Genomic DNA, 11,871 nt, shown 5'->3' with positions numbered 1-11,871 from the left:
ACCGATTTTATATTCACATTTGATTTAAATTTCGAAAAATGAATGCAGATTTATGCTCAAGAGGTCAGAATTAGAGAAGATGGACAAAAAGATAAAATGTTAAAATGTTAACTTTGTGTTTAAAAAACTCAAAATTTGACTTTGACTTAAATGGTCAAATGACCATATTGCCCTTAAAATGTGAAAAAACCCAACATTTTGTAGGATAATTCCGCTAACACTTAGTGGGATAAGTGGCTACATAAGAAGTAAACACCTAGCCTACTAAGTTCCACTAGTGGTTAGTGGAATGTTAGTCGTTAAGATTTAGTGAACTAATTACATGCATTTTTGCATTAATTAAGTTATTTAAAGGGCTTATTTAAAGTATTTGAAGACTTTTGAAAAGAGTGATCAATTTTTATTTTCAAAAAATGATACCAAATTGATATTTCTCTCCCAAATTTCAAACCTAAATCTCACCTCCATTTTCCATCTCTCTCAATTTTCTTCACTTATCGGGTTCTATAACCCGGTTCTAAGTTCGAAGAATAGTTGGTCAACACTACTGGTGGTCATGAGGAGATAACGAGGAATTTGGAAGCAATAAAGGTAAGTTTATCCTTTAACCTTAATTTCATTTAATTAGGGTATTTATGCATGTTAATTACTAAATTGTTTAGCTGCAATTATAGCAATCTAGATCCTATTTTTCTGCTGCGCGTGTCTTGTTTTCCATCAGCCTATTGTTTTTTGCATTGGATTTTCTTACAAGGATTTTAATGAGGTAGTTATTAAATTACACAAAACAATGTAATCTTTCTCATTCACTGGGATTTTTTCCATCGAGTTTTTTCTTAGCAAGGTTTTAACGAGATATTTATTTTATATAATATGAATATCTAAGAGGAGTATTATAAAATACAAAATTATATAACATGAATGTCGATAGATATCCATAACCTACATAGATTACCAATTGTTATATTACTACCATTTAATTCCAAGTTAGAACATACAAGTTATTGAATTCTATCGTAACCTATACACATATTCTATAAATAGAGATGTATGATGTATTTGTAATAGATTACACAATTGAGTCTTCCTTACTTCCTCTCTTCTCTATTATCTTCTTTTTGTTTGTTTTTTATTATTTATAACCGAAAACAGCCGGTAGTGTTGGAACTGAAAGATTAGTAAAATATTAAATAGATGAAAGATTTGATTTGAAAATACCGTAAAAGAAAGAAAATATGTTTTCCGGAAAAGAGACGGGAACGTGTCAACAACAAAATACCGTGGTTGTTCCATATGTGAAAGAAAGAAAATACCGTAAAAGAAAGATAACGTGGAGGAGTTCCATATGTGAAAGGTGAAAGGTGAAAGGTGAGAGTACACACCAAAACAACGTAGTTTTAGTTTACACTTTTTCATCCACAAGATTGGGATGGATGATCTCCCAAAATTATATCTCAATTCATCAAATACACTCCTCGCGACTATGGCCGGTGTAGCGCCATAAAATACAAACCCACATCCAAGAACCACCATCAACAGTGGCCGCTCAACCAGATCTGATCTCCGCCATGGATTTACCTCAATTTCTTTACCATCAACGGGATCAATCCAGGTACATCTCTCCTCCTCCTCCTCCTCCTCCTCCTCCTCCCTCCGCCCCTCTTCCTCCTCACCCTTTTTTCCCCGAAGATCCCAGTTTCCCCTTCCCTCCCAATCACCACCACCTTCTTCATAATCATCCCGATCAACCCCTTGATTTCCCGCTCCCCCCACCGCCCCCCTCGTCCTACCGTCATCATTCCATTCATCCACCCCCGTCACCCCAACCTCCCCTTGCTTATAATCCCTCACAACCCCATTTTGTTGTTGACACCCATCTTCCAATCAACGAAGACTCATTGAGATCTCCGCCCCGCCGTCATGAATTTCAGCGTTCCCCTCCGCTTTCCGGTCGGATCTCTTTCGACGGAGGCTTTCATCGTGATTTTGTTGATCTCAACCACCCGTACCATGACAGTCGGTTTGATGTTTCGGATCCATCCAGAGTCACGGTGGATAATCGACCACCATTACCGCATTCTCCTATTGATTTTGATCATAGAATGGGTCACCGAGAAATTGATCACAGATCGGGCATCCCGTATCCGCCACCCGAAATGTTTAGGTATAGTTCAGGTAATTGTTCTAGGCGGGGAGCGGATTACAGTGATAGTTATCAGCCAAATCCAAGAGAAGAGGTGCTACGAGGACGCGGTGAGGAGAACTATTATCACCATGATCACCATAAAGAAGATTCCAATGTTTCCTTTATGGAATGTGGAGCCTCACGGAGTCCATTGTCTAGAGATAAATTTACTTCAGGAAGCTTTGATAAACACCGGTATGGCTCGAATTATGAAAAAGAATCTTTTAGGAGTCGTAGGAATAGTACAATGGTGGGGAAAAATCAGAGATGGGTTCATAGCAAACAGACCTTTAGGAACATGCACAATTCGTACTTAGATGGAAGTAATGATAGAGGACATGGTGACCGTACTGATTTTCGAATTTTATCTGGAAAGCATGGGCATTCTAATGCTGAATTAGGGAAATATTACTATGATAATAAGGGTGGTATGGAAGGTTATATTGAGTACACATCCACTCCACGGAAGCAAGTACAGAAAAAGAGTGCTTTTCTTAGAATTCAAATGGCAAATCCTTGTCACAATAACAGAGAGAGTGAGCAATTACGTGATTCTGAGTATTTTGATGAGAAGAACAGTTTCCTCAGAGGCAAAAATCAGGTTAGATCTTTATGTTACAGAATGGATTCAGGGAAGAGGAGAGAGGGAAGTCCCATGGAGCTAGATGTTTCTTTTAAATCCAATTCGTTGGTGGCCAAGGCTATTGTGGCACCAACACAGTCTGCTCCTATTTCAGATGTCGATTCAAGGCATGTAAATGAGAAAACTGACTCTACTAACTCACATTTAACTGGACAGAACAAGGATGATTTTGGGACAAATTATGTTACAAAATTTGTCACTTGTCCCCCAGACATTAAAAATGAGCTGAAGGATTTAGACGAGAAGGCTACAGGTCCGTTGGCTGGTAATGGATCTAATAATTTAACTGATGCTTCTTCAGTTAAGGGCAGCTATTCACTTAGAAAAAGAAACCTTGAGAGGCCTTCACAAGGAAAGGTGTCAGATGTAGAAGGGAAGAATGTTTCAGGAAAAGGAGCTATGGTAAGGACCATGAAGAAGAAAAAAGTTGTGAGGAAAGTAGCAAAGAAGGTAGTGAGTTCCCAACTGGGTTTACAGACTAGAAAAGGTGCTGAAGACCCTCCAGTGAAAGTAAGCAGTTTGACAAATATTCCCCCAGATGTTACCGGGTCTGGTAAGGGTTTAGAAGTTTCAGAAAACAAGATTTCCACATCTGGAAAGAACTCAGACCATGGTTTTGTATTGAAGGCTTCCCCGACTGATATGTCAGGATCATTAGATAAAAGAAAAGCGGATCAATCTGTCCTCCCTGTAGCATCAAAAGAATGTCAAGCCAATACAGTCATGGGCATGGAATGTGTACCTGCAGATAAGAGTAATAAAAACAGCTTAGGTTCTCCATTGAATTCCTTGACAAAAGAGGGAAGAGGAACTAGTGATCATCTTGAGACAAACGCTTCTTTCATTGCCATACCACCTCTTTTAAATTCGAGTAAGAATCTTCAATTACAAAATGGACATAATGAGTTTGATTTTGGAATCAGTAAGGGTATCGAAGATTCATCGTTTGAAAGTGTATCAGGTAAAGAGTCTAAAGCTACAATGGTTTTTCTGGGAGGCAGTCAGTCTGGATCATCGAGTCCTAATGATCCTAATCTTCTTGGTAGTCTTGTTAATGAAAATAATTTGACTGTTAGAATAGATACTCCCATGGATTTTGACAATGGAGTAACTCAGTTTGAAGAGAATACTCTACTTTCTGAAACTTTTATTGTTGATGCAATTTGCAAGCGGCTTTATACAAATAAGGTGACTGGACCTCTTGAGACTGATGTCGTAGGAGTACCTGCAGGAAAAGTTACAATTACAAATCCTTTGGTGGGTGTAAATCTAAAAGCATCTGAGATGCAGGTTGATTCCTTAAGTTTGGAAGCTGATAACAGTGACCAACATACTAATCGGAATTCAGATGATTGTCATCAGTGTACTAATATACTAGTGGATGAGGTTTTTAACTGTGAGAGGATTGGTATTACGAGAGTACAGGAATCTGTTGGTAGTAGTTCTGTTTCATTAGGTCTTAGTTTAGAAGAAGGTTCTTTGAAAGTTAAGGATCCAATACTAAGTGGAGAAGGTGAGAAATTGTTGTCTAAGGTGAGGGAACTGAATTTTGCAGGTCCTGGTGACATCAATCAAGAGACTAATTCTGAGGATTTATGTGTAAGTTTCAATTCTAAAGGTCATTGCCCTCCAGAGCAGGATATTTCAGGTCTTGGAAGTATGGTGATGTGGGAAAATCCTACCACCTTTGGAGAGAGTGGGATGCTCGATTACACTTCATTAGGTAAGTCACCAAAAAACAAATTGTTGACGGGGTTTGACGTTGATAGTAGAGGGACTGATGTATCATTAAAGTCTCGAAAAAAACGAAAAACATGCATTGCTAGTCCTGTTTTGCCTTGTCGCAGTGGTGAAACTAATGCTGCAATTACATTCATTTCTAGTTTAAGTGATCCACTAAATTCTAATGGTGAATTAGTGGAAGGAAAGGAGGTTGCATTATCCACTGTGGATACTCTTTTCACAGCTAGTACTGTTTCTACAGATCGTTTAAAGGGGATGAGCATGGTTCTCGATGATATATCGAAAAAAGAAACTGCCACAGAGATCAATATAGAAAGAAACCCCCTAGAGTGTCTCTTGAAATATGAGCAGCTGGAAAAAAACTCTTGTTCAATCCAGGTCTCAACTATCTCGAAGTGTCAGTCACTTTCTCCCTCAGCATCATTGGGATATGAGCAAGAAGTGACTGGTGCTACCATAATGGCCACTAATCAAAGTGATGATATGGATGTAGTCACTGACAGAAGAAAAGAACTAAACGTTCATGCTGCAGAACGACAATCTATAATTTGTAATAAGACTGAACAGTGGAAAAGTCCTTCAGAAGTTCCATCCTCTCAAACCTTAGATCGTCCAAATCCTGAATCAGTTAAATCATCTAGTAATGTTTGCCAGGATAATTTGCATCGTATTGAAATATCTTTTGATGAGAAGGGATTCCCCGCTGCCAATTCTGATAGGGAAATTAAGGGCAGCATGTTTGATACACGAGGTCATTTGGGTTCTTCAGAAGCTTCTAATGTTCCAGAAATGCATAAATTAAATTGTGAGGCATCATTCAGCCACACTGACTCCAAAATGGATTGTGCAGATGATGAAAAAGTGAAGAAGAAATCTAATGTGGAAAATGAATTAAAGGCATCTACTGACACTCTGTTTTCACAGCCTTTGGCTGTTCATAGAAAATTAGGTTATACCAATGCTGTAAATATGTCCCCTGGCAATGTATTACCACAGGCTTTGGAAGCATTAAAAAATGGACTTCAAGCTGACAATAATTCTTCCAACTCATGCAAAAAAGAACAGAAAATGAGTTATTACAAATCTCAGGCTTTTCCTGCTAAATCCTTTTCCACATACCCTGCTTCAAAAAATTTAACATCTGCAGCATATAGCAAAAAGCCCAGAAGTTGGCATCGAAATGTAAATTCTCCATCTCCGGCTCTTGGAAATAAGCCTTCTTTGAGCTCTATTCCTCTCCAAGGGCAGTTACATGGAGGAGGTGGAATGCTTCAGAGTACTTCATACATTCGTAAAGGTAACAGCCTAGTTCGAAAGCTTTCTCCAGTTGCTGCACGAGTTTTGGGCTCTCATGATTTGAGTTCAAGCTCATCAGATCAACATGATTACTGGTCTAGCGTAAAGTCTAACAAGGTTGAGGTCGCTAACTCTTGTTTCCATTCTAAAGCGAAGGGAACTGATGCTAATGTTTATAATCCCTATCCTCCCCAACTATCTAGTGAGTCCCGGTCCCCCAATTATTCTGTGCCTATGGGAGATTGTGCCCTGTCTCCTTGCCATGAAACTGAATCAAATCCCATGAAGTCTAAACAAGTTAGTGATCTCTCAAAGTCGGTTGGGGATTCACTGAAGATTTTGTTAGCTCCTAAAAGTCAGGTTGTTACTGCTGATAAGAAAGAAAATCTGGCTGAAATGAAAAAAACGAATTCTGTTTCTTTAGTTGTAAAAAAGATGGTGTATGTGAAGCGCAAGTCAAATCAATTGGTTGCAACTTCAAATCCCTGTGATTTATCAACTAAAAACAGGGAGACGACTTGTTCCTTGGGCTCTGATGGTTATTACAAGAGGAAAAAGAATCAGCTAATCAGGGCCCCATCAGAATGTCAGATGAAGCAGACTTTACTGCCCACTGAAGATATTTCAAAGCCGGGAGCCCAAAGCTCTTATGGAGATGGAGACGCTGGAAATTTTAATAAGAGGCAACAATTTAAAGGTATTATAGATAAATTATAGCTTTATTGCGTTGCCTTGGAAATGTTTCCATTGGAACAGTATATTATGAACAATTTCATTTAGATTCTAAATTTTTAATATTTCATTTCACTGTCCTATAATGAGAATTATGAGTATACATCATAGAGGAGGCAGTTTTACAGGATTTTCGCATCTTTGTATCCCTTGTGTCTGCCTCTTTATACAGGGACACTCTTTTTAGTGCTTGCAGTATTGTGTAAATTTCTTGTTCTCTACACTGTTCAATCTCTTAATCTTCTGATTACTTATATATTTAATTAGCAATCGTTTTAACCTTAGGTTCTGGATACTGTTAAATTTTCCTGTACTTTGATAGAAGGTTTGTAAGTTTCTCCTTTTCCATTTCAATTTATTGGGAATTTTTATCTCTGAATGTGGCAGTTTTTTTTTTCTTTTGGGGTGAAAGAACATATTTATGGCGTTCCTTTCTTTTATTGGTTAGAAAATGAACTGTTGATTCATGTATCTAGATGTTGTGGTGTTAAAATCGAATAATCACGATGGATAGCTTTCTGGATTTTAGCTTGTACATAATAGGTCTGAAAATGTTTGAGATCTAGTTTTTTTTTCATGTATTTCCTTTCCCATTGTTGTTGTATACTCTCTGAGTTCACCTCAATAATAAAATTAAATAATGATAATGATAAGAGATATTTAAAATTTGTCTTTCATTTACGAAAAGATCTGTGTTAAATCATTGCTGGCTTTTGTTCTTACAAGTCATTCAATTGATTTGTCTTGTTTGGTGTTTCATCCCAAATATACTTTGTATCCCTAATAACCATTGTTTCTCTCTATCTTTAATTTTCTTCCGTGCATTTGGGTTAGGTGTGGGTCTAGTCGTCCTGGCATTCATCGTTGCTTTAGGATGAAATGCAGTCAATAATAAAACTGAATATGGATTTTCTTTACAGCTTTATTGGAAACACACGGGCCTTCAAAATCTTCTTTGGTATGGACACTTTGCAGTTCAGTTGCTGCAGGAAATGGTGCTGGCAATTTGCAGAATCACAAGATGGCTCCTCGACTTTTTCCTTGGAAAAGAACATATTGGAAGATGTTCAAACTAAATGCTTCTACTCAGAGAAACAGTTCGACTATACTGAGGCATGTTGTGCACGAACTATTCTAATCTTATTCGTGCTTGTTTTATTTTTCTACCTAAAGGGGCTGTTAGGTTCAACAAGTGGTAATTCCAGTGTTTTTTCTCCACCAGAAAATTGTTGCTGTTGAGGAACAGGAACACAGTTTATAAAAGATCAAAACATGGATTTTCACTTCGAAAATCCAAGGTACTAAGTGTTGGCAGGTCTAGTTTAAAGTGGTCAAAATCCATTGAAAAGCACTCAAAGAAAGCTAACGAGGTTTGTTGGAAGTTGGTTAATAATATATTCATAGGCTGCAATTTCTTCTTCCTCTTAGTCTCCTATTGTTTATTCTTTTTCATGGGCACTGGTGGAGGCAAGAATGATCTTTGATCTTTTCTTTTATAACATTTTTTTCAGAAAATAGTTTTTTTTCTCTTCTTTAATATAGGAAGCTACAAGGGCAGTTGCTGATGCAGATAGGAAGAAAAGAGAACGTAACTGGGATCCATCTGTTTCCTCTGACACTCTTGGTGGAAGTCAATTTTCTTGTAAGTCTGTTGGATATAGTTTCTATGAGATTGTGTTTTAATTTTTCTGGCATGCCGAGTGATCTGTGTTTCCTATAATGAAGTAAAAGAAGAACACTTTTAAATTATATTCATGACTCCCAGCTAGTTGATATTTGCTTTTGTGGTGGACATTACTTGTCTTTCTTAGATTCTTTGGGCATCTCCTGGTTTCTGTTTTTTCTTCTGTAAGAAAACTGCTGGAGCGCAGTATTAGTTTCTTCACTTTAGTTCTTGTAACATTTTTTCCCTTGTACTTTTCTTTATCGCAAGGATTCCTTTTTTTTTCTTTTTCTTTTTCTTTTAATTTAATTAATTTATTACTTTTTATTTTATTTTATTATTATTATTTTTTTTTATTTTAAGTCACTGGACATTAGGAGCTCCATCTGCTTTATTTCGTTGGTTGCTTTTCAATGTGGTCTTCAATGAACTTTTTAAAATATAAGTATGTAATCCGTGCATCTTTCTAGGCACAACAGCTAAATAATTATTAAAAGATGTATTAGAGATCAAAACATTACAGCTGTGCAATACTGGACTTAAAATATGTTAGAACCAAACTATATATTCTCAGAACATGTCTGTTTTTGAGCTATCCAGTATATTTATTACTTACATTCACAGGTTTAATAGGTATCGGCAACCTCTAATTTCATTGCTATTCTTCATTTTTCATGTTCTACAGATGACCAAGCATCCGGTTCTACTACTCTCCAACCAAGAAAGAGTGCTAAGAAATTTTATATTCCAGCAAGACTAGTGATTGGCAATGATGAGTATGTGATTATTTAAACTAATGCATGTTTCGAGTATGTGCATGGATATTAGATGAACAGTATACTTGTGTAATATCACTGTTATTTCTGTTTTCTGTATAAACAAAAATGCAGATTTTAGTATTTCAGTTTCATAGACGTAAAAGTTTTGAGACAATTGTGCTACTAATGTTCTTGTAATTGACTCTTAATGACTGGTAGATATGTAAAGATCGGAAAAGGCAATCAATTGGTCCGAAATCCAAAAAGAAGAGCACGCATATTGGCAAGTGAGAAAATTCGATGGAGTTTGCACACTGCAAGACAGCGGCTGGCTAAGAAGCGGATGTACTGTCAATTTTTCACAAGATTTGGTAAATGTAACAAAGAAGGTGGCAAGTGCCCTTATATTCACGACACTTCCAAGATTGCAGTCTGCACAAAATTTCTCAACGGTTTATGTTCTAACGCAAGCTGCAAATTGACTCATAAGGTTCACTGATGGAATTGATGGATCTTTTCTTGCGTAAGCTTTAGTTTTGTTAATTGTCAAATGTCGATAACCTTTCATCTCAATTTTCGTTCACAGGTGATTCCAGAAAGGATGCCTGATTGTTCATACTTTCTACAGGGTAATTCTCAAACTTTAACTTTCCCACCAAAAAAAAAAAAAAAAAAAGAGAGAGAGAGAGAGAGAGAGAGAGAGAAAGAAAGAAAATTACTGGACTCCAGGTATATAATGGACTTCTTGACAGGTTTATGCAGCAGCAAAAATTGTGCTTATAGACATGTAAATGTTAACTCAAAGGTTCCTACTTGCGAGGCTTTCCTTAGGGGCTATTGTGCTCTGGGAAACGAGGTAATCTCCACTTTTCAAGTATTATTTTCTGGTTAGTCAACATGAAGCACTTGCACATTTATTTGATGTAGTTTTAACTCTTAACGAATATGCTGCAAATTTTCTGGTCAAACACATTGTTGTCTCCCTGAAAATCTTCAGCTTTTGCAAGTGTGCTTCGTGATGCTGGTGACCCTTCCTGACTGAGGACTCATTTTTTTTCCCCTAGTGGTTACTATTTGGTGGTGGATTCTGAAAAATATGTTCAAAAGACATTTTGTTTACTGTTTCTGAGCAATGCTTTTTATCATACTTCTAAATTTGCTCCTTTAGATGCCATTTGAATTTTTAAAGACAATATCAAGTTTTTAACTCAATAATATGTCATGTGTATAAACTGTAAAATTGTGAATCTAATGAAATCTGGAACCTAATTGTTCAGTGCCGTAAGAAGCACAGTTATGTGTGCCCCTTGTTGGAAGCAACAGGAACATGCCCGGATAGATCAACATGCAAACTTCACCATCCTAAACAACAAACTAAAGGAAGGAAAAGAAAGCGATTGGAAGGGAGGAATAACGATCAAGGACGCTACTTTGGTTCTACAAATCAGGATGTTTCTAGATCTAGATTGGTGGTGAGTGATAAGCAGCTTCCTGTTAAATCGAGTGACCCTTTTCTTGAGGATCTGACAGATTATATCAGCCTTGATGTCGGCAGTGATGAAGATATTGAAGAAAGCCATGACTCGACAAGCCAGACTACGTCCTTTTGTCAAGGTTACCTCTCTGAGTTACTGTTAGAAGATCCCGACGAGCTAATCAAACCAGTTCGGGTAATGAATGAGAATTTGGCTGTGCAATAGTTGGCAAACTGAGTTGCTTGCTCCTTCCTCGTTGGGAGCAAGGTTTTGTCCAGTCTCCCACCATTAAGGTTTAACAGAATCACAGTTTAGTTTAGTTTTAGTTTAGTTTAGTTTTTTTTTTTCTCTTTCTTTTGTTTAGTTTAGGTTTTTAGTTCAGCTTCTTCTAGTTGCAGAAATCTGGATCAACTCCGTTTCTGCCATTACTGTAAATGGACATTTTTAATTCGGACTGGAATGAAATAATTTTGTATGAAAAGCTAAAATATTCCTTTTTAATTTTGTTCTCTTTTTAGGATTCTGAGGGGGCATTTGGTATTAGTGTTAATCCCGTTTGGATGTAGGGTTATGTAAACCTTAGTTTTAGGGTTTTCATGAACTCATTTTTACCTTCAAACATTTCCCTCTCTTACGGTAAAATCTCCATAAATCTATTCATATAATCCTTTCTCTATACACATCTTACTCATAATAAGGAGTGAGTCCTTACGGAGATTTTGCTTATTTTCTTAAACCTGAACTTTTAGTCCTATAATAGGAACATGTGAATCAATCCAATTCAAAATTTAGTTTTGATTTCAGTTTTTGAAAAGTGAATTAAATATAAATTTTTTTATTTTGTTGTTTACTTTACTCATCATTTTCAAAAACCAAATCATTATTTATCAAAATTTTAAAACTAAAATAAATTAGTTTTCTAAAACTTGTTTTGTTTTTAGAATCCGACTAAAAGTATATGTATTTGATCAAAAAAAAAAAATTTTATAACCTCATAAATGGAATAAAAAATTATATTGTTTTTGTTTAAGGGTCTAAATTATTTAATAGAAAAGAAAAATTAAAAATCAAATCGTATATGGGACCTAAACTTTTTAATAAAAATTTGGATCGAATAATAATGTATGCCCGATGAATATTTGACAAATAAATGAAACAAACATCTCTTTACCAAATAATTTTTCATTGTTGAGATTGAATTTCTTATCTTTGACATGGAATGTCATGTCAACTACTGCTAAGCTAAACTTCCATCAAAACAGTGGGATGGAATGGATTGAATATGTTTTCTTTTAAGTTTTTAACCCTAAATATTAGCATTAAATGACTGAAACCTTAGGGACAAAATCAAACCTATAAATGAATTCCCAAAAGTT

The 11,871-nt window shown here is 36.3% G+C and overlaps 1 protein-coding gene across 5 annotated transcripts; it reads left to right on the top strand.

The window, feature by feature from the left end:
• Positions 1–1,383: 1,383 nt before the first annotated feature.
• Positions 1,384–10,996, top strand: LOC103489707 (uncharacterized protein At1g21580). 5 transcript variants are annotated; one of them, XM_051086659.1, is made up of 10 exons: positions 1,391–6,564; positions 7,520–7,712; positions 7,822–7,969; positions 8,142–8,241; positions 8,948–9,038; positions 9,240–9,510; positions 9,607–9,649; positions 9,773–9,876; positions 10,298–10,492; positions 10,576–10,996. In XM_051086659.1, exons 1-10 carry the CDS (start codon positions 1,569–1,571, stop codon positions 10,576–10,578), a joined length of 6,144 nt encoding a protein of 2,047 aa, XP_050942616.1. In that variant the 5' UTR covers positions 1,391–1,568; the 3' UTR covers positions 10,579–10,996. The 5 variants fall into 5 exon arrangements, with proteins under 5 accessions (XP_050942618.1, XP_050942616.1, XP_050942612.1 ...); XM_051086655.1 differs by having other exon boundaries at positions 10,561–10,996; XM_051086653.1 differs by having other exon boundaries at positions 1,392–6,564; positions 7,822–7,897; positions 10,298–10,996.
• The last annotated feature ends 875 nt before the right edge of the window (positions 10,997–11,871 follow it).

This window comes from Cucumis melo, chromosome 1, assembly GCF_025177605.1.
Source record: "Cucumis melo cultivar AY chromosome 1, USDA_Cmelo_AY_1.0, whole genome shotgun sequence".
In the NCBI taxonomy this organism is placed as follows: Eukaryota; Viridiplantae; Streptophyta; class Magnoliopsida; order Cucurbitales; family Cucurbitaceae; genus Cucumis; species Cucumis melo.
This window is presented reverse-complemented; position numbering and strand designations above follow the sequence as displayed.

What these genes read in the sequence shown, in the direction of transcription:
- LOC103489707 (XM_008448978.3), top strand. Translation starts at nt 1,569, where the DNA reads ATGGATTTACCTCAATTTCTTTACCATCAACGGGATCAATCCAGGTAC. An exon ending in GCTGCAAATTGACTCATAAG is followed by an intron (nt 9,511 to 9,606) that starts GTTCACTGATGG and finishes TTTCGTTCACAG; the next exon opens with GTGATTCCAGAAAGGATGCC. An exon ending in ATTGTGCTCTGGGAAACGAG is followed by an intron (nt 9,877 to 10,297) that starts GTAATCTCCACT and finishes CTAATTGTTCAG; the next exon opens with TGCCGTAAGAAGCACAGTTA.